The sequence below is a fragment of the Plecotus auritus genome, assembly GCF_963455305.1.
Source record: "Plecotus auritus genome assembly, chromosome: 2".
NCBI classification, from domain to species: Eukaryota; Metazoa; Chordata; class Mammalia; order Chiroptera; family Vespertilionidae; genus Plecotus; species Plecotus auritus.
This window is the reverse complement of record NC_137771.1, coordinates 65,253,402-65,281,259: the sequence shown is the minus strand read 5'-3', so window position 1 is coordinate 65,281,259 and position 27,858 is coordinate 65,253,402. Positions and strand designations below refer to the sequence as shown.

General features: G+C 42.1%; 2 protein-coding genes across 2 annotated transcripts in view; one reads left to right on the top strand and one right to left on the bottom strand.

The window, feature by feature from the left end:
• DNAI3 (dynein axonemal intermediate chain 3) overlaps positions 1–11,891 on the bottom strand; it is a 99,748-nt gene extending 87,857 nt beyond the window's left edge. Inside the window, exons 1-2 of the mRNA XM_080655132.1 lie at positions 11,720–11,891; positions 180–278 (exon numbers count right to left, since the gene is read on the bottom strand). Of these exons, the coding sequence (XP_080511258.1) occupies positions 180–264 (85 nt within the window). The 5' untranslated portion in view covers positions 265–278; positions 11,720–11,891. The remainder of the gene's footprint in view (positions 1–179; positions 279–11,719) is intronic.
• Positions 11,892–16,781: 4,890 nt separating this feature from the next.
• MCOLN3 (mucolipin TRP cation channel 3) overlaps positions 16,782–27,858 on the top strand; it is a 34,136-nt gene continuing 23,059 nt past the window's right edge. The window contains exons 1-3 of the mRNA XM_080655499.1: positions 16,782–17,043; positions 20,145–20,374; positions 23,847–24,014. Of these exons, the coding sequence (XP_080511625.1) occupies positions 20,147–20,374; positions 23,847–24,014 (396 nt within the window). The 5' untranslated portion in view covers positions 16,782–17,043; positions 20,145–20,146. The remainder of the gene's footprint in view (positions 17,044–20,144; positions 20,375–23,846; positions 24,015–27,858) is intronic.

Sequence of the window (27,858 nt, the reverse complement as noted above, 5' to 3'; positions counted from 1 at the left end):
GGTAATGAAATACATACAAAATGAGAATAAGTGCCCATGTTTTGAATTCCACTTGTGTTTAGCTTTATGACAGCCAAAATATTTAAGTTTATTTGATGCGTAAAAACATGATCATTTTGGCTGCTAACTGTACAAATGCTGAACTCATAAAAATCCCATTAATGGAAAGACAATCCTACCATGTGTTATGTCCTTATTTTCACCATGTTTTCCTTTTTTTTTTTTGTCTCGCGGACTCTTTCCTTGTCGAGGTTTTGGAGCCATGGCTCTGACTCAGGCTGCACAAAGAGAGAATGCCATTAGATGTCTGGCTCACAGGTTCAAATAGCAAGCATTAGCAAACATGAGTACGTTTCCTAAGCTGAGCCTTCGGCTAACTCAACATGTGTCTTTATTTATTTTTTAAATATATTTTTATTGATTTCAGAGAGGAAGAGAGAGGGAGAGAGAGATAGGAATATCAATGATGAGAGAGACTCATTGATTGGCTGCCTCCTGCACTCCCCCTACTGGGGGTCAAGCCCATAAGCTGGTCACGTGCCCTTGACCAGAATCGAACCCAGGACCCTTCAGTCCACAGGCCTACAACTCTATCCACTGAGCCAAAGCAGCTAGGGCAACTGTATCTTTATAGAGTGGGTGTTCTGGGGGCAGAGGTTTACTGCAACAACAATCTTAGTCTAGACCTTGCCATTCCGGTGGAGCCATTCAGCTGAAACACAGGACGGTGACCTGCCAACTCCTCCAGGTTTCAGCCTCAGGCCCTGCCATGGAAGCACCAGAGAGGACGCTGCTGCCCCGCCTCTGGCTGTGGTTCTGCACCCAGGGAGCTGCTCTGTGCTGCCCGTGCTGGCTCCCTGGCAGGTGCCCCAGCTACAAAGACAGGTTTAAAGTCCGTGGGCAGACACAGGCCCACAATGTGCACATATGCACATAATTATACAATTAACATAATGTAAATAGTACTTTTGTCCTAGCATACGTGCATGTAACCACTGTGTCCTTATTTATACTGTCAGAAAAGGCCTCCAAAAGTTTCTGGGGGAATGCTCATCAATTTTGACAGGACATAGCTCTGGCCAAGGGCCTTGCCATGACATCAAACCCTTCTCATCTCCTCAATGCTCACCTTTGCCCCCATCTTGTTCAGTGGTTAGGAGTGTGATTTCAGGAGTCTAGTCAGAGGGGTTTAAAAACAGGCTCTACCTTTTATCAGCTGAGTGACCCTGGACAAATTGTTGACCTTCTGAGTCTAAGCTGATTCATCAGTTTAATGGAGATGATAAAACCTAACGCACAAGGTGGTTGTGAAGATATATGAAATAAAGTCGCATCATCATCAACTCAGTCATCTTACACTGTTCCCTGTTTGTCTCATTTTAATAATCCAACACAGATTGAATATTATTTCCTAGGGTTGGGGAGGAGGAAATGTTCCTCTACCCTCAGTTGATCTAATAATCAAATAGATTTGAGACAGATTAACCAGAGAAAAGAACCCAAATTTAACACATACTGTATATATGGATGGAAACCCTGCATACTTTTATATGAGAGTCAGAGACTCCACATGCACCGAGGTTCAGAGACAGAAAGGGAAACTGAGGTATGACTTTGTGAGCTAGGGAGGAGGTAATGCACCTTGGGCCTTCAAAGGGTCATTTCAGGAGAGCACGTGTTCAGTAATTATTAGTGTGCCCTGCCATACAGATAGGTAAGGTAAAATGTCATTCCTGGCCCTTATCGTGGGCCAGGCTCCTAATTTAAATTCTCCTAGATAGGGCAGGGAGCAGGAGTTTCTCTCGAGCCTGCAGGGTTCTAGTTGCCTTTAGCTCAAAACAATCCACATATCACTAAGACTGACATAGGGGTACCTTATCTGTACCCCAGCAATTGCCCATAGTCAAAACATCATGAGTTTTATTTTATGCCCAATACCTTGATGACTAAATCTTGACTAAAGTATGGGTATGTGTCTAAGTGTTTGGGCATACACATTTTTTCCTTCAAATTTTTCACACATATTTTTTCAAATGATAATGACAGCTCATGTTTGGTGAGTGATATGTGCCAGTCATGATTCGAAGTAATTTACATCTACTATTTATTTTTATTTTAACCAACTTTTTAGGTAGGCATTTTATTTTATTTATTGATTGATTTTAGAGAAGGGAAGAGAGAGAGAGAGAGAGAGAAATTTGTTGTTCTCCTTATTTATGCATTTATTTTGATACCTGACCGGGTATCAAACCCAAAACCTTGGCGTGTCTAACCACTGACTGAGCTACCCCACCAGGGCCTAGGTAGGCATTTTACTAATGCTATTATCTTCATCTCCATTTTATGATATGAAAACAGAGGCCACAAGAGGTCAGGTAACTTGCCTGAAGGGACATATAAGCCATGAGCCATGGAGGCAGAGTGTGAACCCGAGCGGTCTGGCTCCAAGTTCTGCACTCGTAACCTTTGTACAAACTATTTCAGAGGTAACTACTGTGTTTCATTACAAATCAAGCTATTTAAAATAATTGTCTCTACCTAGAAAGTTATGATTTAATGTTTTAATTAGCATTTTATGTTTCTGACAATTTAGGAATTTCTACTTTTTTGTATTTTATTTTATACTAGAGGCCTGGTGCACAAAATTCGTACACAGGAGGGCAGGTCCCCTCAGCCCAGCCTGCACCCTCTCCAATCCAGGACCCTCAGGTGATGTCCAACTGCCGGTTTAGGCCCGATCCCAGGTATCATGCCTAAACCAGCAGTCGGACATCTCTCTCACAATCTGGGAACACTGGCTCCTAACTGCTTACCTGCCTGCCTGCCTGATTGCTGCTAACTGCTGCCCCCCCGGCCCCCGCCAGATTGATCATCCCTAACCACCTCTGCCTGCTGGTCTGATCACCCCTAACTGCCCCCCCTGCTGGCCTGGTCGCCCCTCACTGCTCTTCCTGCTGGCCTGGTCACCCCCAACTATCCCCCTGCCAGCCTGGTCACCCCCAACTTCCCCCCCCCCGCTACCTGGTCACCCCTTACTGCCCCCCCCACACCAGTCTGGTCACCACCAACTGCCCCCCTGCTGGCCTGGTCTCCCCCAACTGCTTGCCCTGATACCTGGTTGCCCCTTACTGACCCCCCCTGCAAGCCTGGTCACAACCAACTGCCCCCCTGCTGGCCTGGTTGCCCCCAACTGCCCCCCCCCCCCCCCGCTGGCCTGATCACTCCACGCAGCCTGCTGTTCAGTCGTTTGGTCATCCCTCACTAATCAACCCCCCTGCTGGTCTGGTTGCCCCACATAGCTTGCTATTTGGTCGTTACTGTTACTGTGACAGCATCCCAGGCAATTTGCATATCCCTCTATTATTAGTATAGATTATTTTTACATGCAATAAACATTAATACTTCAAGAAAAATGATTTTAAGTATAATAATGTTACATGCAATAAACATTAATATTTCAGGAATTTTGACTTTTTAAATATTCTGCAATGGTCACTCTGACCCAACTCTTCAGCTTGTCAAGTGTCCATCCCACTTTCCAGCCTTAGTATAATTTCAAATCTTGGACCTAGTCCTTTTTTTCAAAATATTCTCTGTAAATGTACTCCCCTCCATATTCTATTCCAGATGTATTTGACTTAAAATATTCAAGAGTACCACCTGGACCTATCCCACACACACACATACATGCATAAACACACCATCACCACCACCACTATCACCACTATTCATTCTAGAAATATTTATTGAGCAACTATGATATACCAGATGCAGGTGTTAGGAATACAGCAGTGAATGAAAGAGGCAAACCATTGCCCTGATAGAGCTCACATTCTAGGGGGGAGATAGGCAGCAAGCAAATAAAGGAGCAAAATAATTAATACTTCACATGGTGATAACTATTAAAGAGAGAAATCAAGTAGGAAGGGGAAAAGGATTGTAGGAGTGCAGATGTTGCAATTTTGTATTAGACAACCAGGGAAGGCCTCATTAATAGACATTGGAGCAAAGACCTAAGAAAAGGAGGAAGCAAAAAATATAGATACCAGGGGAAAGAAGGGTGTTTCCAGGCAGAGGGAACGATAAGTGTAAAGGTTTTGGGACAGGAGTATGCTTGGCACATTTAAGGAAACAGCAAGAAGGTCACAATGGCTGGAGCAGAGTGAGTGAGGGGAAGACTAGGAGATGAAGTTGGTCAGAGAGAGGTGGGGCTATATATTAGTCAGCTTTGCTGCAGTAACAAATGTTCCCGAGTCTCAGTAACATGCACCAACAAACATTTATTTCTTCTCATGTTCTGTCTTGTGGCTGAGAGTGAGTTGCTGCTTCAAGTCTTATTCTGGGACTCAGGCTGAAGGAGCAGTCCCTATTTGACACATGCTACTTTCATGGCAAAAGAAAAAGCGCGAGAGTTTATAGAGCCATGCAGTGCCTTCTAAATCTTCTCCTTGGCACTGGCACGCTGTCTTTTCTGCTCACATTCCACTGGCCCAAGCCAATCACACAGCCAATCCTGATAATGGGGAAGGAATATATGCTTGCATGGCAATGCATGGGAATATATGATCCTCTTACAGAGAAAGGAGGTAATAGTTGGGTACAATTATACAACACTAGAGGCCCAGTGCATGAAATTCATGCACGCGGGGTGGGGGCGGTCCTTCAGCCTAGCCTGTGCAGTCTCGCAGTGTGGGAGCCCTTGGGGGATGTCCCATGGGGAGCGGGCCTAAGCCAGCAGTCAGACATCCTTAGCGTTGCCGCGGAGGCAGGAGAGGCTCCTGCCACCTCTGCTGCATTCACCAGCCATATGGGAGCGCACTGACCATGAGGGGGCAGCTCCTGTGTTGAGCATCTGCCTCCTGGTGGTCAGTGTGTGTCATAGCAACCAGTCCTTTTGCTGTTCGGTCAATTTGCATATTAGCTTTTTATTAAATAGGATACCACAAGGGGTCTAGGCCATGTATAAGAACAGGGGTTTTTACACTGAATGAGGTGAAGAGCTATTGGATGATTTTGAGCTGAGGAGTTATTTTATTTGATTGGACTCATATTTTAAGAATTGAGCAAATACTGTGGCTGCTGTACTGCAAAGACTGCAGCGAGGAAAGGGCTGAAGCAGAGTCCAATCAAGAGACATTCAGCCTGGTGCACATGGCTCAGTGGCTGAGCATTGACTTATGAACCGGGTTTCGTGCTTGATCCCCAGTTGGGGTGTTCAAGGGGCAGCCAATCAATGACTCTCTTTCATCATTGATGTTTCTCTCTCTCTCTCCCCCTCTCCCTTTCTCTCAGAAATATATATATTAAAAAGATACATTCAATCATCCAAGAGAGAGAAGATGGCAGCTTAGATCAGGGAGGTGCAATGGAATGGACAAAGTGACTGGGCTCTGGGTATCTATATATATAAAAGGCTAAATGACCAACCGTCCATCCGTCTGACCATCCAACTGGCTGGTACATATGATGCACACTGGCAATTTAAAAATAAACATTGACTCATACATGTGCAATATTTGTCCCCGTCTGACACTGGCCTCCCATTTAAATTAATTCAAAGACAGTTTCCCATGATGCCAGCATTTGCGATGACTATTAATAAATCACAAGGACAAACTCTAGACAGAGTAGGAATATTCCTACCTGAACCCGTTTTCAACATGGTCAGTTATATGCTGCTTTCTCTCGAGTTAAATTTAAAGTTGTAAATACTTCATCACAAGGGAAATTAGTCAAGCACTCTGAAAGTGTTTTTACTCTTAATGTGGTATACAGGGAGATATTAGAATAAGTTTAGTCAATTTATCAGTCATTGTTTTTAACAATGTTGATTTAAAATCATGTTTTTGTTTTTATATCATGTTTTTGTTGTCGTTATATCATGTTGTTATTGCTTACTTATTAATCAATTTATATTATTTTCACATACATTTTTACTAATTTTCTTTCATCTCTGACACTTCTATTATAGAGAAAGGGTGAGTAGTGATATTAAAATATTTCTTCTAGTTAATTTCCTTTCAATGTGCATGAATCTGTGCACCGGGCCACTAGTATTTTATAAGTAGAGTCAATAGGATTTGCTGATGACTTGGATGTAGGGTCTGAGAGAAAGAAAGGGAACATGATGTCTTTAATGAGTTTTGCCTAAGAAATTGAAAGCATGGGGTTGCTATTTGTTGAGATGGGAATCCCATGGGAAGAGAAGATTTGAAAGGGAAGATCAGGAATTCAATTTGAGGCATGTGAAGTTGGGACTGTGAACTAGATTGTAAACTCTGGGAGGATGTGAGCTCTATAAATGGCACAGTTGTACATCCAAAAAAAAAGCTTGAATTAGTAATTCCTTCTTCTACTCCTTCCCTTCTGCCATTCTTAGCTTATGAATTTCCAGTCTGGACAAAAGGTTTTTGCCTCATGGCCTGTGTAATAATAATCTGTATGCATACTGGATTAGTATTCTCTTGCTGCTGTAACAAACTGCCACAAACTTAGTGTATTAAAATAACACACATTTATTATCTTATAGTTCTATAGTTTAGAAGTCTGACACCATCTCACTAGGCTAAAATCAAGGTGGGGGTCCATTCTTTCTAGAGGCTCTAAGGGAGCATCCGTTTCCTTGTTGTTTCCAGTTTTTAGACGCCACCAGCATCTCTTGGCTTGTGGGCTCTCTTTTTCCATCTTCAACACCAGCAACGACAAGTTAAGTCCTTCTCACATAGCATACTCTGTCTGACCTTGTCTTCTTCCTCCCTCTTCCACTTGACAGGACCCTGAGATTACATTGTGCCCACCTAGAAAATCCTATCTAATAAAGAGGGAATATGCCAATTGACCATCACTCCATCACAAAGATGGCTGCACCCACAACTGAGGCCAAGTTCTCATAAGGAGTCAATCAGCAGGGATCTGAGGCTACTCCCTCCCCCGCCCCCATGGGGCTTGACAGGGGACTTCAGGCCATGCCCCCCACCCCGGCACCAGGCTGGGGGACCTCAGACCACACCCCCCACCTGGCGGGGCTTCCCGTCCTGGTGCTGGGCTAGGGGACCTCAGGCTGCTCCCCCCACCCCAGTGCCAGGCCAGGGGACCTCAGGTCGCGCCCCCCACCAGATGGGGCTTGACAGGGGACCTCTGGCCACGCCCCCTACCCCAGCACTAGGCCAGGGGACCTGAGGCTGCGACCCCCTGCCTGGCTGGGCTTGACAGGGGACCTCAGGCCGTGCCCCCCACCCAGCAGGGGTTGACGGGGGACCTCAAGGTACACCCCCCAGTGCTGGGTCGGGGGAACTCAGGCCACGCCCCCACCCAGCGGGGCTTGACCGGGGACCTGAGGCTGTGCCCCCCCCCCCTGCCTGGCAGGGCTTGACGGGGGACCTCAGGCCATGCCCCCCACTCAGCAGGGCTTAACAGGGGATCTCAGGCCATGTGCCCCACCTAGTGGAGCTTGACGGAGGACCTTAAGGCACGTCCCCCCGCCCCAGTCTGGGCTAGGGGACGTCAGGCCACAACCCCCATTCCTGGCCCCAGGCCAGGGGACCTGAGGCTATGCCCCCTGCCCAGCAGGGCTTAACAAGGGTGGGACTGGCCGGGTCTGGATCTAGCCCAATGCGGGGAGGGGGTGGGGCGGGCGGCAGGGTCTGGGTCTCACATGATTTTGAGGTGCATGTGGGTGGGCGGGTACTTGACTCTGGGTCCCATGGTGAGCCCCAGACTCTGACAAGAGGAAGGTTTTCATATACATTTTACTAATCTTCTTTCATCTCTGACACTTTTTTTATAGAGAAAGTGCAAATAGCAATATTAAATTATTTCCTCTAATTAATCCCCTTTTAATGTGCACGAATTTCATTCACCGGGTCGCTAGTATGAAATAATAGTCTATCCATTTTAATATCAGCTGATTAGCAAGTTTAATTCCATCTGCAGCCTTAATTCCTCTTTGCCACGGATGGTAACATTCACAGTTTCCGGGATTAGGAGGTGCTGCATTGGCATTAAGCTTGAATATGTAGGTATCAGTTTACAATCATCCCAAGAAATAGTCAAAGTGATCACATGTGCCCAGTTCTTTTCAAATGCTGCCATGAAATGATCTGCAGATAATTTGGTTCAATTTCCAATTTTCAGGGAAAACAAATTTTCCATCAGTACCTTAGGTGACAAAATTGAGCAAACATTAAATGCATGTTACTTTACCAAAACAGCTCACTTACTACTTTCACAAATATTAACTCTTGTGTCTAAATTATTGACTAGTGACCAACAAAAAAGGAAGATCAGGTGGTTCTACAGGCTTTCAGAGGTCCTAATTCTTCTCTATTAAAAACACAGTATCTAAGTGGCTAGGCATCCTACTTGGAAAAATTCATTAGCTGAGGTTGGCCTGGTGAATATAGTCTACACTGAAAAGAAAGGGATTACTTTGGAAGTAGCTACCTGTATTTGTGTTTCAGGCCAAATTTTATAGTTTATTTTAGTAACTGCAAATAATAAAAACTCTACCAATATTGTGTTTAGAAAATAAACCACTTTTAATCAGCAGTACCTAAATGAAATGAATTATTAGTCTGCATAATTTCAAAAATCACACTTATTCAGGTTTATTTTTATGCAGATTTCCTTTAAAAAATAAATTCCAAATAAAAGATATTTCTTTTAAATCACAACAAGGCTTACTAAATTTTTTTCATAAAATTAATTGCATAGTTCATGCAGTGAATGTGCTGTATTACATTTTCCAAAAAAATTCCTATTACATTGACAAGTAAAAGGTCATAAAAGATTTTTAATACAAATATGACTTTACTAAGCTGCATTATTCTGAAATGTTCACCTCATTTTTCTTGTTCCCAACTAAAGTATATTTATTATTAAAAGTAGCAGAGGAGATAGTTCATTTATTCCTAATATAAAGGTTATGCTTACCTCAGTAGCTTGTATTACAATTGGTTTGCAAAGCCACTATAGCTGATTGAATTTCAAAGCAGAATTTGTGAAAGATAGCACTTACAAATATTTAAGCATTCCATTGAAATACTTTTATATTAAAGCCACTCATGTTCTTTATAAATTACTTCACCATTCCAGAATACCTGTCTTTTACCAATGTAGCAAAGAACACATATTCTTCCACATTAACAGCAAAGGGTATTAGAGAGCGATGAGAGAAGTGAGTACTGGGTAAGTCCTCTGTGTAACAGTTCAAAACCTGTGACAGCACTCCAGTGATTATGAGGAACATTACATTCAGAGCTGGCCACAGCCCTGTTCCAAACTAACTTTCGACTTGTCTGTGACTATCGTTTTATGAAGCTTTTGTTATTAGGAGGATAACTACTCCACATGAAGGAATAAGTGACAAATTATGATTGATATAATACAGTGATTTAAACAGTTATTGGTGCCCTGTCTTCACTTGGTTTGGCTACAATGCACACACCTGCTTACATGTTCCCATTTGTTACCTGTATGAACGAGTGTCTTACTCCCAGTCATGAGACCTTTAATTCTGAGAAGACCTGTAGCTCTGGCACCTTCTCCCTAGCATCTTCCCTAGAAAGTGTTATGTCCCAAGTCTCCTTCAATTAGCCGACCTTGTCTAGATGGTCACCATTTTATTTTCTCTTCCCAAAGTATTTGTAAGCTCATCATGCTTGCCTCCCATCTTTTCTTCTTTTAAACGAAAGTTTAGAATATGAGCTAAGACTAACATCGTGGGAGTCTGGTGATGTGTCTCCCAAGACCTGCTGCTGCTTGGTCAGTCTCCACCAAGACCCTGATTAAGCTTCAAGGCTCTCCCGGGCTCTTCAGCGGTCTTCTGCCAAGTTTCCAATTAGTCTGTTACACTTGTTTCTCCCCTTCCAACCTACCTCCACCTCTTTCCAAGACAGAATACTCATTTAAGTAGATGCTGTTCTACCACTTCACTGTTTGAAATGTCTCCTGAATTCGAAGCTCTCCTTCCCATAGCCTCCATGTGTTCAGGCCTTTAACATGCCCTCCTGTACCAGAAGTTCCTATTTTGTGCCGTGAACCCTTTGGCAGCCTGATTAAGCTCCATAAATCAAGTTAAAACATGATATTACAAGGGAGAATTTTTTGAAATACAGTTATCAAAATATTTTAAAAATTATGATATAATAATTTATGTGCTTCTTTATTAATGCAAAACAAGACCTAGCAGTGATTCTAATTACCACCTTAATTTTGAAGATGTGATGAACATAAATCATATATTTATAACATCCATAATGTAATAAGAAAAAAAACTGTAATTTCTCTTAGTGACAAAGTCACAGGCCTTCTAATACTACTGTGGTTTGTTATCAAATGCATACATTTCAATTAGCTGTTAGTAAAAATAAACATGTGATTTTATTTCTCTATCCACACCCCACCCTCCAATCAGATCATGGACATTTAACTGGCCTCCCTGACTCTGTTCCAACCAGCATAGTCACCCACAGGACAGGCCTTCAGAGCCCTCTTTGTGAAATGCAGATCTTAACAAGTCACTCCCTTGTATACTGGGGCATTTAATGCGGATCCCTATTGTCCACAGTGCCATTCTCCTCCACTAGGGGAAAAATGGAGTTCATCTGAAATGCAAACTTCTTGGAGCCACTGTGATTCTGCAGGTCTGGGTGAGTCTGCGATCTAAAAATCACTATGAGGCGGTCTTGCACAGGTCTGCAGATCAGAGTCCAATTGTGTAAGCGCCACCTTTAACACCCTTCACAGTCTGCCCCTTCATATCCACTCCTTGAGTTCTACTCCAGCCTCACAGGGTTACTGTCCAATCTCTAAACAGTCCCAGCATCTCCAAACAGTCTTTCTACCTCCCTCTCTGGGAACTCCCTTCCCTCCAGCCACTCCTGCTCCATACCATGCACACTTTTCTCCGCTTGCTTAAATCTTACTCATCCTTCATCCTGCAAGGCTCAACTCCAGCAGGACCTTCTCACTGAAGCTGCCCCAACTTTCTCACTCAGGCCTAAACAGTTTTGTTCTCCTTGACACTTTCTAATCACACTGCAGTGAGTTAATTGTGGCAGGCTTTCACAAATGCAGAGGGCCTCAAACCCAGAGGTGCCTGGAAATGGCTGTGAATTCATGCAGCATCCAGTATACACTGGGCAGAAGGAGAGAACTTTTTGAGCAACAATTAGGTACTGGAGGTCACTAAATGAGGAAGACAAAGTACTTACTTTCAAAGAGTTAGAGTACCCCCCTTCATTTTCTGCACTCCTTATCTACTCCAGCCCTTTCTTAACAGTCCTGAAGTCATCTCTAACTACTTTAGTCCACATTTATCTTTTCTTCTTTGATCTCCAATACCGATGAATAACCAGAATCATGCTATTTTCCTTTCCATCCACCCACCCATCCATCCATCCATCCATCCATCCATCCGTCCCTCATTCATCCAGTATTTATTTGTCTCCCACTATGTGCCAGGCAACCTGATAGACACTGGGGATATACGATCCATGAACAAGACACTGTACCTGCCCTCAGAGTTCTTAAGAATGTCCTTAAGTGCTCTCTCATTGCTATTTTTGTCTCCTGGCTAAGCTGGAAGTTCTTTTCAAGCAGGAAAAGGTTTGTACTTTTTTGTAGTCTCCACTGTGTCCAGTACATAGTGTTCCAACGCCCTTGAAAGAGTAGAGTATTTGTTTTCCAAACCTCCTTTCCCATGCTGAGCTTCCCTTACCTGATACTTGCTAAACAGAAGAGAAAAGAAGCCTCTTTGCAGTACCCTAGCGAAAAACTCCCTCTGGGGCTGAAGATGGAAGTTTTACTCTCCTCTCAGAAAAACAAGTCCTAAGAGCACAAAACGCAGCTCCTTTGCAAGCGGTTGCTGTGACGCATCCGTTGCTAAGAGAAAAGAGGCGGTGACTCAGCAGAGATTGACAAAGCACCAAAACCAATACAGTCTCCGTTTTCTAAGTTTCTTTCAACTGTGATTGGTTGCTATAATGATAACGTCACGTAACAGGAAACTGGGCGAGGTCCGGCAGTTATCCACTTGCAAGGAAGGAGTTGTACATTACAATAATTTCATTGAGAACAGCGGCCCAACCTGGCCCCAGGTCTGACAGGCTAGGTCCAGCGCAACCGAACCTGAAGAAGAAGCCTGCTAGGGTGTGGTCTCTAGCAGCAGGGAGGGAAGGGTGATGTGAAGATTGCGGGGTAGCATCCTTAGGGCAGCTGCCTTGCCTTCCAAGGGCGAGCTGGGCCCTCCCAGAAACCTGCCCTAGATTCCCGTGTGAAGGAGAGATAATCCGGTTCGATTATCTTCTAAAGTGTTACCTTTTCCCCTTGCCAACGTAACGTTTGTATAAATTTTAATTCAAATCTTAAGTATGAGTCTCATACTTAACCCCCTAAGGAACTTCAAGGTTCATTTTCTCTGTGGTTATGGGGCCCTAGCGGGTTTGGGTCAGTGGATAGAGCGCCGGCCTGTGGACTGAAGGGTCCCGGGTTCAAATGGCACATGCCCGGGTTGCTGGCTCACTCCCCGGTAGGGGGCGTGCAGGAGGCAGCTGATCAATGATTCTCATCATTGATGTTCTACCTCTCTCTCCCTTTCTCTTTGAAATAAATAAAAATATATTTTAAAAAAATCCGTGTTGAATAATTTTGCTAAGTGAGAGTACAAATACAAGATTCAACCAAAAGATAATGTTCCCATCTCTGAGTTCAGCCAGTTTTAATATCTAAAATTTAAACAGTTCAATGTGTTCCAAATAGGTTGTTTAGTTTGAAAAACTATGCTCAATAAATTATTTCAAATGTAAAGAAAGAGAATACATGTTTGTTAACAGAAATCAGTTTTTTTCCTATTTCTGCTAGATATATAGCGATTAAATTTTTAAAGAATATTAGTATGAAGGGATGCCAAATTAGTAGCCTGTATTGCCCACAGACCTTAATCTGTCCCTTCTCCATAGCACTGTCCTAAAAAGGCCAGCATAGTGTCTCAAATGTGGTACATATTTTAATGAATGCTTATTGAATCAGATTTAATCTTAAATTATGTTCAAAGTAAATTTATACTAGTAGACATTGCCTCTGCCCTTTGGTGACAATTAAAAGTAGATTTGGCCCTAACCGGTTTGGCTTAGTGGATAGAATGTCGGCCTGTGGACTTAAAGGTCCCAGGTTCGAGTCCAGTCAAGGGCATTTACCTTGGTTGCGGGCACATCCCCAGTAGGAGGTGTGCAAGAGGCAGCTGATCAATGTTTCTCTCTCATCAGTGTTTCTAACTCTCTATTTCTCTCCCTTCCTCTCTGTAAAAAGTCAATAAAATATATTTATAAAAAAATTAAAAAAAATAAAAGTAGATTTGAATATTCAACTATCTAGTAGACATTTCCACTTGGATGTCAGAGCCAGACAGGAGATATACATTACTAGCCCATTCGTCCATGAAATATTTGTTACCTATCTGCAACAAAAGAAGTACAGAAATTGAAATACTTTAAAACTTCATAGCAGGCCTTGGCCAGGTAGCTTAGTTGGTTAGAGCATCATTCCAATAGCTAAAGTTGCAGGTTTTATCCCAGTCAGGGCACATGCAAGAATCAACCAATGAATACATAAATAAGGGCAACAACAAATCGGCTTCTGGGACCCTTGAGTCTGCAGGCCCACGCTCTATCCACTGAGCCAAACTGGTTAGGGCTTTTGCTCAAATTTTTAAAAATTTATTTTTCAATTGCAGGTGACTTACAATATTGTATTAGTTTCAGGAGTGCAATATAGTGATTAGATGTTTATATAATTTACAAAGCGATTGCCCTGATGATTCTAGTACCCATCTAACAAAATACATAGTTATTAAAATATGATTTGAGGACTTACCCTCCTTGATTTCAAGACTTATTCTAAAACAAGACAGTTTGGTGTGTGTATAGAGACATATAGAATATATGCAGACAATGGGACAGACTAGAGAGTCCAGTAATAGATCCATACATATATATAACAATCAATTGATTCTTGACAAAAATGCCAAAAATAATGTAAAAGGGATAATTAAGCCTTAACATTCAACCATTGACTTAAATGAATATATTGACACCAAGTCAAAAGGAAGACAGGAAACTCTGCCATGCAGAGTCAAAAATTAAGGTCAATATTATGGAAGCATGACAGAAGCACATTAAAGAAGCAGTGCAAATCTAAGTTGTCAGTCTTACTTGTCATTGTTGTCCTGTTAGTTCATGCAAATAAACATTAAGAAGTTTACTTCAAGAAATAACAAGTTTTGCAAACAAAATAACTCCCTAAATTGGTGATTTCAACATATTTCTTTGTAATACTGTTGATCTTGCTAGGACATCTGAATGCTACATTATCTGAACACTACCCAATCCTGTTTGCTGCATTTTCCAGTGTTTGAATATTCACTAAATGACATAGTTTTATGAAAACACAAAATAATTTCATTGTTAAAAAAGTAAATGAACCATAGCCAGGTAGCTCAGTTGGTTGAAGTGCTGTCCCAAGCACCAAAAAGTTGTCCTTATGTTAAAAATTTGTTTGGTTATTCTAGTTTCTTTGCATTTCCGTATGAATTTTAGAATCAGCTTGCCAATTTCTACAAAAAGTCTTCCTGGAATTTTGATTGATATTGGGTTGACTTTATAAATAAACTTGCTGATAATTAGTATCCTAATAATATTGTCTTGCAATTCATGAACATGGTTGATTCATTCATTAATTTAGATTCCACCCCCGCCCCCCAAAATGAACATTTACAAGAACATAAAATATGTCAGGCATAGTAATGAGTGCTTTGCATGCATCCTATTATTAGATGGATTATACATAGAAGGGACTGGGGAGGTGAAGATGTTAAGTAATTCCCCAAGGTCACTCAATAAGTGGCACAGAAGGGAATTTGGGCCCGCATTCATCTGACTCCAAGCCTGGATTTTTCTATTCACTCGTCTACTTAAGTCAGCTCTAGGGTTAAGTTAGGGTTATCATTTATACCTGCAAACCTCTCCAAAGTTTATATTGTTCTAGAAAAATCTAGCATTTCAAGCTCGCATTGTAAAGATGACTTCACTATTATTGTAAGGAAATGGTGTTAAAGCATGTGGAGGCTTATGGGCATTAGAGATTAAATTATATTTCCCAAATTGCACTTTCCAACTGAGTGTGCCAATTAGAGCCTTTTGAGTATCTCCTTGTTCCCAACACGTGGGATTCAGATTAATGAACAGCATACAATTCTTGTATCCCATTTCAAGAAAAGGTATTTCATTTATAAATTATCCATACAAGTTGGTTTAGGATTTGTAAAAGATTTTGAAAAAGGACCTGACAGCTCTTTATATAATTTGGGAGAATTACCTGTTATGAAAATTCAGTGATTTTTTTTAAAAAAAAATTTACCCGGGGCCAAAAAATAAAAATCAATAAAAATATATACAAAGTGGTTGTGATTCAAATTAATGAAAGTTCCCAATTTAGTAAAGGAGTAAACTCAGGTTTAGTTTAAAACTTTCATAAAGAAAAAAACTTATGGCTCGAGATCTACTTTAAAAAAAAAAAAAAAATATATATATATATATATATGTATGTATGTATGTATTTCAGAGAGGAAGGGGCAGGTAGAGAGAAATAGAAACGTCAATGATGAGAGAGAATCATTGATCGGCTGCCTTCTTCATGCCCCCTCCTGGGGATCAAGCTGGCAACCCCAGCATGGAATCCAACCGTGACCTCCTGGTTCATAGGTCCATGCTCAACCACTGAGCCACCGCAACAGGGCTCGAGGTCCACTCTTACAGAAGAAAAATATTCAACAGCACTTGTTTAATACAGAAGGCAGACTTTATTCTGGCCTATGGAGATAGTTGTAGGGACACTGCAATGGGATTTCACAGTGGGGGAGAGAGGTGGGGCTCAAGTCCAAATTCAGTATGGTCACGTGGGTGAAAAATTACTATGAGAAGACCACAGGGGTGAGGGAAGTTCCAGCTAAACCTACCTAACTAAAAGCAGGCCAGGGTGATCAGACATAGCCTGAGGGATGATGGAAGATGAGGAACCCCATCAGATATGGAGGATAATCAAATACTGCACGGGTGTGTGTGTGTGGGGGGGGGGTGTATTTTGAGGGGAACGGGTTCAGGTAAACTGACTTGGCAGTGTTCTTGCTAAAACCGGATTTTACAAGGAAGTGCACAGAGGCACCTAGGAGAAAGTTTAGGAGCCTGACTAAAGTTTGACCAAGCAAAGAATCCTTGCCACTGCCTCAAGTATTTCTAGACCCATTTCTTCTAGGAGCTGTCCAGGGCGCTTTCGGTCCCAGCAGCCAGTCTAGAGGATCTAGCCAACAGTTCATTAACGTCACAGCGATTTTGCAAAACTGGAAGGCCTCGAGAGGGTACACGTCTCAGCTTGAGAAGCCTTACACTTTATGATTCTGCTGTATGCAAACATCAGAACTGACAGCTGTTAGAAAGGTCTGCGCCCCCACGGCCGGCAGGCTCTTTGCCCCGCTTCGCGCCCCACCCCTTCCCCCCTTCCCCAACCAGGTGAGAGGAAGAGCCCAGAGCCCAAGGACTTTCACCTCACCTCCGGCAGCTCCTGCTCCATCAGAGAGAGCCCCTGGAGGGTTGTGCGAGTTGTTTACTGGGACTCAGACAGGAGTGAAGGGGTAGGGGCGGGGTGCCCGGAGAATGCGGGGCTCTTTCGGACAGCCTCCTCGCCCCGCCTGCCCCCCTGAAAGACGGCCCCAGAAAGGGCGTGGAAGGGAACCGGAGCAGCGGGGCGGAGGGGCACGAGGTCAGGCGGCGGGAGGAGGGAGGATGCCACAGGCAGCGGCTCCTGGCGGCCCGACGCCCGCTCTGCCCCGCTGAGCAGAGCCTCAGAGGTTTCCAGAGTGACGCCCGGGCACCTCGCATCCCCCCGCGTCTCAGAAGACCCAACGCCTCCCTGCCGGCCTGCTAACGGTGCACCCCGAGGTCGCCCCGCTCCTCCCGCCCCCGCGCCCCCTCGGTGCGCTGCGGGCCTCAGGTGAGTCTAGCCCAGCGCCGCCCAGAGGCATCAGGTGTCGTGGGAACGGCGCCCGCCACGCAGGGAGGAACCGCGATGTCGGAGCTGTCGCGGACTTAAAGCGGGAGGGTCGGCCCCCCGACGTCGGCTCCATGGAGGAGACGCAGGTGGCAGGGGGGTACCAGCTGCAGGTGTTCGGCGCAGCGCCCGCCTGGCCACCCCGCCGAGGTCAGTGGGGGCACGCGCGGGCCGGGGTCGGGCGGGGGTCCCGCGAGTCGGGTCGGCGCGCCCCCCGCCGGGGTACTCCGGACCTGGCTGCAGGGGCTGGAGGCTCTGCCCGGCGCCCCGCAGCCCGGCCCCGCCCTTCGAGAAGCCGGAGGCGGAGATGCCGAGAGCCGGGAGCCACCTGAGGATGTCTGGCTGAAGAAGGCCTGGGGAGGGGGTGGCCGTCTGCATGCGGCCGCTCAGAGATGGTCTGGAGTCCAGACTCTGGACGGTGCACAGCCAGTCTCTTTTCACTGGGATATCCCTTCATTAGAGGCCTGGGGGCGGACGGAAATGGGGGGGGGGTGGGGAGCAAAGCCGGGGTCCCTGCTCTGGGCGAAACCAGCGTCCAGCCGGGCTCGGGTCGTCTAGGGGCTCAGGGCGCATGGCCCGGCCGGGAGGCGCGGCTGCTGCGGGCTCAGCTCTCGGATGATCGCTGTGGCCTTCACGCCCTTCCGGGAACGATGTACCAGCCCAATAAAGTTAGCCTGAGCGCTCGTCGAGAAAAGGTAAAAAGATGAAGAAAGAAAAAGAACGGGAAAGAGACCGAAGTTCTGTGTCTGATGAAGTACAACGCGCTTCTGAAGAAATGAGGTTGCGTTACTTGGTCACCAACTGTGAGGCTTTTGCTATTTGCACATATTCCACAGTTCTCTCTAATTTTCTGCAGCTCAATCCACTTAAGTCTTTCATCGCCCTAAATAAATAACCTCTGTGTGTCAGTTTGTAGATTCCAATAATACCTCGAGATAACCACCCTGGGGACCCGCAGCTCCGCCCACCCCGCCTCCCGCTGGGCGCTCTGGGGCGGGGGTGAGGAGGGTTGTGGCTTGCCCTCCTTCCGCGGCCAGGGGTCTGGACAGGTTGCAGTGCACGCTGCTCCGAAGGGCATCTGTGATGCGGCAAAGCTAACGTTTGCAGCAAGTTTAGCGGTCAGTCCTTGTACATGTACTATCTGGTTCCCCGGACAACTAGGTGCGATGTGCTGAATAAATTAATTGGGGTTGGCTCATTTTCTCTTTAGTTCCTATGGGTTACTGTTACATGGCCTGTGGCTAGTTTGTTTAAAGTTTAATTTTCCCTATATCAAAATAGAAAGGGCTTAATGTGACCTCAAATCTGTAATTCACCAACATGGTTTATTATTAAGAGCTTCATTATGTTGGTGTTCATATGAGTTTTGAGCAACGTAAAATCATCTTCATTTTAAGCCCCATAATAAGTAAAGTCTTTTAAAATGCTGATTAAAAGTACCATACCTTTTTTGAAGAAAAAAATAATGTGTTCTTGAGTGAAAATCCTAGGGGCTTAATCACAAGCAACAACAACAGCCTGTAATTATTGGAATCGAGAGGTATTGGTAAACTTTTTTCTCTCCTTTATGTCTTTACCAAAGAGCTATTGTACTCATACTTTGAAAGGCATTTTAACATACACACAAGCCACACTTTAATGAGTCCTATCATAATTATTTCATTTTGAAGGGGTTTGTATGCTATTATAAATATATTTTATGTTATTGATTCAGCAATATCCTTATTATATATGTTTTTAAGAGTTTAAAAACGTATCCCATGCCTAGTTTTTATAACAAATATCTATTGTTTGGAGATGCTGTGTTTGCTACGAATGTCTGAATCAGAACCAAAAATGGGATTCCAGGCTTGAAAAACAGTGTGGTGCCTAAACAGTGACTTGTCACATATTGTATTAATATGTATAATTTGAATTCCCCTTTGATTTCTGAGTACAAGTTATTGGAAAAACATCAAACAGAGCCATCCTTTTATATGGAAGGACTCTCCCTGGTGGTTTGGGGGTATTTTATTTTGAACAGGTTTCCAGAATATCCATATTAGTCTGAGGGAAAAGTCCAAGATAGGTCCCAGCTTCTGGAGTGATTTCTTGGTCACTTTGGAAAAGCTGACTATAAAGACAGTAAAACCAGCCCTATCCTTTTCAACGGTACAAACGAAATAATAGCTATGAAGTACTCTGAAAAGTAAAATGTGCTACAGAAATATCAAGTCTCCAATAAAAAGCAAATACAAGTGACATGGCTGACTGGGATTTGGACTTAAATTGAGCTTCTGTGTTCCCGTTGTAGGACAGTCAAGTCCCCTGAGGCTCACAGGGCCACTAAGAACCTTGTGGGCAGTTTTAGGAAACGGCTGGGTCTGTGGGGAGAGTGAGGCTGCTTGCTTAGTGTGAGGCCCATGCAAGGGCTTTGGTTGCATTTTTACTTGTAAGGCTCAATACAATCACATGACAGCACCTCCTGTTCTCATTTTGCAGAAGGGAAAACTGAGGCTCCGAGAGGCTCATGTCACAAAAGTGTCAAGTTGTAGAACCAGGATTAAAACCCAAACAGAGCTCAGTGGTTTGAATCTATTTTGATAATCTGATAACTCTTTAAGTCTCTCCAGAAGAAAAGTGGCCATATCCACATATATAAAAAATGTTTGCATATAATTTCAAGGTCCATCTACCCTCTGAAGCCCTGACCTGGCTTTCAGCTCACAATCCATGCTCTATATCTGCCACTGAACGAGACAGAAAGCCTATACATACCATATATGTGTAAGTACATATAACATTTTTCTAAATGTAGTCCCTGAGTTTTGTAAATTTAACTGAGTAAAAAAATCCTTTAATAATGGAAACAAAAAGGAAAAATGACATGTAACATTGGAATTGAGTCTGTAAACATCTAAAGTGCAGTTTACAACAATTGTGCTTATCTGAAACCAGATCTTCTGTTGAGACTCCTTCAACTGTCCTGCAATAGCAAAGAACATAAACTTGTGTCTTTACTTACAGAATGGAAACAGTTTTGTTTGTTTGTTTTTTCCCTCTAGAGATGGCAAATCCTGAGGTTGTTACAAATAGCTGTAGCTCTCAGCAGGAGGAAAATGGCTGCACGTTTAACCAGAATACATCTCCCTCCGAGGAGCTTCTATTAGAAGACCAGATGAGGCGAAAACTCAAATTTTTTTTCATGAATCCTTGTGAGAAATTCTGGGCTCGAGGCAGAAAACCATGGAAACTTGTCATACAAATTATAAAACTTGCAATGGTGACTATCCAGGTGAGCACCTCAGGTCAGAGGTTTGTTAAAAGCCTCTTTTAATAACAAAGAGGCCCATGGCTAGTGGTTTTTGTTATTTTTAAATATATTTTTATTGATTTCAGAGAGGAAAGGAGAGAGAGAGAATCATTGATCAGCTTCCTCAAACATGCCCCCTACACCCCCAATGGGGATTGAGCCTGCAACCCAGACATGCGCTCCTGACCGGAATTGAACCCAGGACCCCTCAGTCCACAGGCCAATGCTCTATCCATTGAACCAAACCAGCCAGTGGTTTTTATAACGTTGAACGGCATGCATAATGGAGAACAATAAATAAGGATACATGAAATCTTAAACCCTTCTCTCTTAAATATTTGTGAAAGAAGACTTGGGGTTTTTTTTCTTTCCTTTTTCCTTTTCATCTTTTTTAAAGTTATCATTTCAGCCACATAATCCGATTAGTTTTCAGGAAAAGACAATTTTAATATTTGGCTTCCAGTGGAGAGGTTTCTGAATCCACCTTGGAGCTAGCTGTTGTCCAATCAGAAGACCCTTTTCCTTCCTAGTTAGTTTCCTGGGAATGTCTCTTCAGACACTTCAAGGGTTTCTGTAAGGCAAGTGCTTGGATTCTTTGTGATCATGGGAGTCCTGCAATGGAAGAATCGGGGTTAACTAAAAAGGAGTAGCATAGGTGGTGAGTGAAATATGACACTGCATTTTAGGAGATGTTAAGAATCTCATTTCCTTGGTCTTTCTTAACATTTTTGGGGGGAAAACAAAATTTTGTGATTCTTTATTTATACTGTGATTTACTCTTGTGTAGCAATGTTTTTCTGCTGCTGAGAGCAATTATCTTTCATTAAAAGCAAATAGGCAGAAATAAAAGTAGATTTTAATAGGGGAAAGAGATGTTTTATTAGTACTTTCTCTTTTTGGTGAAAAAACAACAACAACAAAAAACAACCCAACAACCTGTCACTAAATAACTCATATTCAAGGAGAAAAATATCTTAAACCCTGAAGTCACTAATCTTAACTGGTTATTGAGAACAAATGCTTAAGATTGTTAGAAGCTAAGGGGATTTCTACAGTCATATGAAGTTGGTAAAATTCTTGCATATGTTTTTCCATTGGTGAGAGTAACGATTTCTCTTTAAAAGTAAATGGTTGAACATAAATACTTTCTACTTGAAAGTACTGTGTTTTGGGCTAAACATTGTATAGGCATCATCATGTTCAGTTCTTGAAACAAATCAGAGAGGGTGGTATTCCCACTTCACAGACTAGAACACTGAGGCTTAGTGAGGTAAAATAGCCTATCATAGACAGGAGACAAAGAGCAGAACTGAAATTCAAACTCATATTTATTCCCTCTAAGATTTATGATCTTAATTATTCCTTAATCTTTTATGAAGCTTATCTAACCTTCCTGTGTTTCCTAGAGAGGTCAAGAGAAGAATTGACCAATGGTTTAAAATGTTAGGCTCCTTAGTAATAAACTTGTGAAAGGTATTTAGGTAAGCTTTTGAAAAGAACTCAGGTTTCTCAATTGAGATGTTTCCTTAATTTATATCTGAGCAATCAAGCAAATATTACATAAAGACAACTTTGTAATTGATCAATAAGGGTGACTTGGTAACAGATTCCTTCTTCAGGGAAAAGAAGGTGGTATTTCTGTTAAGTTGGAGATGTTGTGTCTCGGTAACAAAAAAAAGATGTGTACAATGAAAGGTACCTTACTAAAGGTTTCCTCTTCCCCACTTCCTGGCTCAGTCTCTGAATTATAGCAGTTCTGTCTCAGCCTCCTGTCTGCCTCTAGGCCAGTAAGGACAAGGACTGTTGCCTTCTCATTGTATCCTCAGTACCTAGCTCAGTCCTGGCACGTGGAGGTCCTCATGTATTTGAATGAATTGGTAAGAATGTGTTTGCTAATTCTCTGGAGGCTTTTTGGCCATCAGCTTCAAAAGATGTGAAATCCCTGGAATATCAAACTGCCATCTTATTGGGATTTAAGTAGGACTTTGAGCTGAAAGAGGCTCTTCAGTGATGGGGTTGAGTTAGGTGGAGAGAGATGACATGTGTAGGGTATGGGGCATACATTTATAAAGGGAGAAGGAAGGGGAAAAGACTTGTCTACTCTATTTTTCCCAGTCAGAACCTGGGTTGTGCAGCTTAGATTTAGTCTGTTAAATGGCTCCAATTTTAACTATACACTTTTGGGTAATAGGACTTGGAAAAATTATTTAGCTTCTCTGAGCCTGTATGTACTCATCTTGTAAAATAGGTACATTAGGAACTATACTGTGGGATTAGAGTGAGGAAAGTTGCTGGAATAGAGTAATGGCACATGGGTGCTCAGTGTTCCTCCCTTTTCCATCTACAATACATCCTGCTTCATTCTGGGATCGAAGTCAGAATGTATGTTCTAAACTACTTGCACATACTTTAGAAAGTTTACTTAAAAAATAAGTAAGGCCTTTATGACGCACGTGTGCGTGCGTGCGTGCGTGCGTGCATGCGTGTGTGTGTGTGTGTGTGTGTGTGTGTGTGTGTGTGTGGTGTATGAACTAGAGATAGATTGAGGTGGTTTTGGAGGGAAGAGAAGGTGAAAGAGACTTGGAGTAAAGTAAGGTTTTGGATATGATTGACAGACTTTATGTTACCATGACATCAGTTCAGGAAAACAACCTTTTTTTTTTTTTTTTTGCATGTGAACACCTGGTTTCATGTGGGTCAATCCTGCATGAACATTAAGGATATGTTATATTAATATACTTTAATTTAGAGATAAGTTGAAAGAATATTTTTATATTGGGTCTTATTGTCGCAGTTTTGGTAATTAGACCTAGAAATATAGTTTGATTGTAGGACTTAGACTTATTTAAGTTATTTCTTACATTATATGATAAACCTTCTTCAAGACCTTCTTGATGTCCTACAGAATTCAGTATCACACTCTTCTACTTGCTGTTCAGGCCCCTGCACCATTTCTTTTGCTAATATTTTTTCTTATTGTTCCTCTACTTGAATTATGTCCTTCCAAAGTGCTAAATTCTGGGCTACCTGCTTAGCTCCTCACATGTCCTTTGCCCAAGTTCTGCACATACTTCAGGGTTTCTATCATTCTTTCTTTAAGTGAGCCTCCCTATTTTGTAGCCAAAAAGTGACCTTGCTGCTCTGAACAGCTGAAGAACTCCTGAAGGACTTACCTGAACTCCTGAAGCTTTTGATGGGAGCAATGCCATAAATGAGATAAGACATTGAAAAAAATGTTGAAAAGATGCAAAACCACTTCCTTTTACCTTAGAACTAGAAACCTACCTTTATCTTTAAGGACAAACTAATTCATAGCTACCAAAGATTAATTTCCATGGAACCTATTCAGGATTAATTAGACACTGAATCTTGAATAGATAAATTGGTCATTATATGGAGACCTTTATTTTGATGTTTTTTTTACCCTCTAACTTTTTCCTTTTTTCCCCTTAAGCTGGTCTATTTTGGGCTAAGTAACCAGATGGTGGTAGCTTTCAAGGAAGATAACACAATAGCATTCAAACACCTCTTCCTAAAAGAATATGTGGACCAAGCGGATGACACGTATGCAGTTTACACACAGAGTGATGTATACAGTCAGATCATCTTTGCAGTGAACCAGGTAAATCAAGCATGTTTTTTTTTTTTTTTTTAAATGCATAGATACTTTAATGGAATTTACTTGGTTTTTCCCTCTCAGGGGTGCATGTGCATTCTTTACTTGGGAGAAAGAATAGACTGAAAAACAGTTAGCAATGTATGTAATAAAAACTGACATTCCAATGGAGAAGGGTTAATATTTCTGTAATGTATAAATGACATGTATAAAATAATTTTTAAAATGTTTTTAAAATACTGCCAACAAACTTTTACAAAATTATAAACTGAGAAGAGTTTTTGGTCAGTAACACAGTGACAGAAACTTGAAAGACTGAATTAAAAGAATCAGAACTCAGGCTTGTATGAGAGCCTCAAAGGTTTAAAATTATTAACCACGATGCCGGTTGTAAGTAGTCATTAAGTCCTCAGAGCTTATAGTTTCAGAGGCCCTTAATACTTAATGAGAATATTCACTTTGCAGAGTGTATATAGCAACCAAGACCTGAAAGTTCTCGTAAAATATAAGTAAGGCCTTTATGTCATGCATGACAATGATCTTATTGTGACATGGATTAACTGCCAAAGAAGTAAGCTTGTTTTTCATCTAGATGAGTCAAATTCCTATTCTGCGTTTGTAATCAATTTGTTTTTGCTATAAGTAGTTCTTTCTTAAGATTCTAAATCTATTATTTGGTAGTATCATTGACAGTGTTCTTTTTTTTTTAAAAAAAAAAAATCCTCCCCTGAGGATATTTTTCCATTGAATATTAGAGAGAGAGAAAGATGGATTGATGTGAGAGAAACACATGGATTGTTTTCCTCCTGCATGAGCCCCCACCAGGGTCTGGTCAGGTACTTGTCCTTGACCAGAATCGAACCCGGGACCCTTCGGTCTGCAGGCCGATGCTCTACCCACTGAGCCAAACGGGCCAGGGCTGAAAGTGTTCTTGAAGTCAGTATTTCCAACCTGGCTGAGTTTCAAAATTATTACAACTCTCCTTCAAACAATTGTTATAATGCAATCATGGCTCAATGCTGGAAATATTCAGTTTTGAGATTTTTGTTTTAAGCTTATTAAGTTTCTCTAAAGCTACTTTGATCCAAATTGGTAGTTGTTTTGTTTTGTGGGTTTTTTGGGCAGGGGGGATAGAGGCAAGAAGTGAACAGTTCATTAAAATTCCTCCTAAAATGTATTTTCCTTAATTAGTAGACTTAAACTTAGTTTAAAAAATACAGTGCTACTTGGCCCGGGGCCGGCATGGCTCAGTGTTTGAGTGTTGACCTATGAACCAGGAGGTCATGGTTCAATTCCCAGTCAGGGCACATGCCTGGATTGTGGGCTTAATCCTCAGTGTGGGGCGTGTAGGACACAGCCAATCAATGATTCCCTCTCATGATTGATGTTTCTATCTCTCCCTCTTCCTTCCTCTCTGAAATCAATAAAAGTATATTTATAAAAATACAGTACTATTTGGCATTCAGGTCATTCTATCAGATTTCTACATTCTTTATAGAACTGCATGTAGATTCCTTACTCTAATATGTAAGTAGAAAATAATAATTGGGGTGGGTTACCTTGGGCAAATGATTGCTTTCCATCTTCCAAGCAATTATCAGGCATTTTTAGCTAAAGATAAAAATATCTTGATCATAATTTTCATGAATAACTAGAGATTTGTGGTGAATGAGGTCAGTCATTCTACATGGCTCCAGATAACTGAAAAGGGACAGTATGGACTGGTGTTAAAGAGGGAGCTTTGTTTGTTGTAAGGAGATATCCTGATAGTTGAGATGATAGTCCCCGAGGGGAACTGACAGATGGGATGGTGGCTTCTTGGCTCTTAAAGGTATTTCCACGACTAATTAGTTATCCCAAAGGGATTAGCCCCCAGATATCCATAAGTAGACCATCTCTAGGCTCATTCTGATCCAATGCTGTTATAACATCACTTTTGTTTATTATATATGCTTATATATTTGAATGTCAGAACACTAGTTATTTTGTTTTAAATGATATCTTGGCTTTTCTCAACCACTTGTGGGTCATCTTTACTGGGTTCCTTTCTTTCATCTGCCCCTTACATTTGGGCAGTCCCCAGAGTAATGAGTGACATCCACAATGTCCTGTCCTCAACAGCCCTGCTCAGCTCCTGCAGACTCAAGCCTATAGCTTCTTTTATGGAGTTAGTCTATCTCCTATTTGTTCTTCCTCTTTTCCTGCTGCCTTCTGTTTTCCTAGCATTATTGTCTTTTCCAAAGAACCCTGACTTCTCATGATGTGCCTGAAATAGATCACCACCCTCAATATCTTTTACCTTCCCCTTCATATAAAGGACTTTTTATCTCTTATGCCCTCCCTTCTCTCCTATCCCCCTTATAAAACTGCCAATTTGGCTCAGAGTAGCTTTAGAAAGACTTAATTAACACACTATTTCCTTGAGTAGAAAATAAAATATAATACCTTAATAAAAATTTGGAAAAAAAAAATCTCAAAATGGAATATCTCCAGCATTACACTATTTCCCCTTATATTTAGGACATAATGCTATTTAATAATTTATGCTACTTCTATTATCATAGATTTCTCATTTTCCCAATCTCAATGCCCTAATCACACATATTATCCTAATGGTTTACTGTGCATAGATTAGCTCTAGGAAGTGAAGAGCCACTGCAGCATTATAATAATATTTTACCTCACCATTTGTTTGACACCTATTCTGGGCCTAATACTGTTCTAAGTACTGGGGTTAGTGCAGTGGACTTGATAAATTCCTAGCCCTGTGAAATTTACATTCTAATGGAAAAGAGGGCTTTAAAACAAGTTTAACCAAATTATTTGATTTTATATAGTGATGAGTGCTATGAAGTAAAAAGGCATTAATAGTACAGGGCGGTTAGAAAAGGCCTCTCTGAGGACTTAAAGTGTGAGGAAGAATATTTCAGGCTGAACGGGTAGCAACAGCCAAGGCCCTGCAGGCCAGAAAACACTGAGTAAGTTTCAGGAAAAGGCAAAGGAGGCAAGTGTGACTGGGCCAGGAAAGGAGCCATGAAGTTTCCTCTGAGAGAGACAGGAAGCCGTGGAAGGAGGGAGGGACTCTAATGTACACCAGCAAAGGCTAACATGTATTCCCTCAAAATTGTAGCGTCTGTTATGTATCAGATACTGTTTTTGGTTCATAAGTATAGTAGTGAACATATAGACTAAGTCAAGGAGGTCATATTCTAATAGGAAGAGATCAGCAATAAATACATAAATACATAAACAAATCATCGGTCAGTTGGTTATTCGTTTAAGGTAAAACAAACAAAAGAAGCAGGCAGAGTGAAAGGGTGGAGGTGGTCAGGGAAGGCTTTTCTGAGAAGGTGATACAGGTGAGCAGAGAGTAGACCAAAGAGTGGTGAGGCAGCCGTGATGATCTTAAGGAAGAAGCTTCCAGGGAGAAGGAACAGAGTCTCAAAAAGGTTCATGTCTTAGGTGTCACTATTCTAAGGGTTTTACGTGTCTTAAATCACTTACTCTTTGTGATTGTAGTAAGGAAATATTTGTAACAGTCCTATGATTTCTTTACGAAGACGAGACTGTGGTGAGAGTCCAGATTGGAAGCAGGAAAGTCAGGTTTCCAGGTGGGACATGATGGAGAAGTAGTCCAGGGTGATAGCAGTGAAGGTAATGAGAAGTGGTCAGGTTTGGGATATAATCGGAAGGTAATGCATGATTTTCTGATGGATTAGAAATGGAGTATGAGAGCAGAAGACTAAAGGATCATTTCCAAGTCTTGCCTGGAAAGTGATTGACTTATGGAGTTGTTTATGGAGAAGAAAAGTATTGTAGAAAGAGACAATTTTAGCTGTTTGTCCATCTA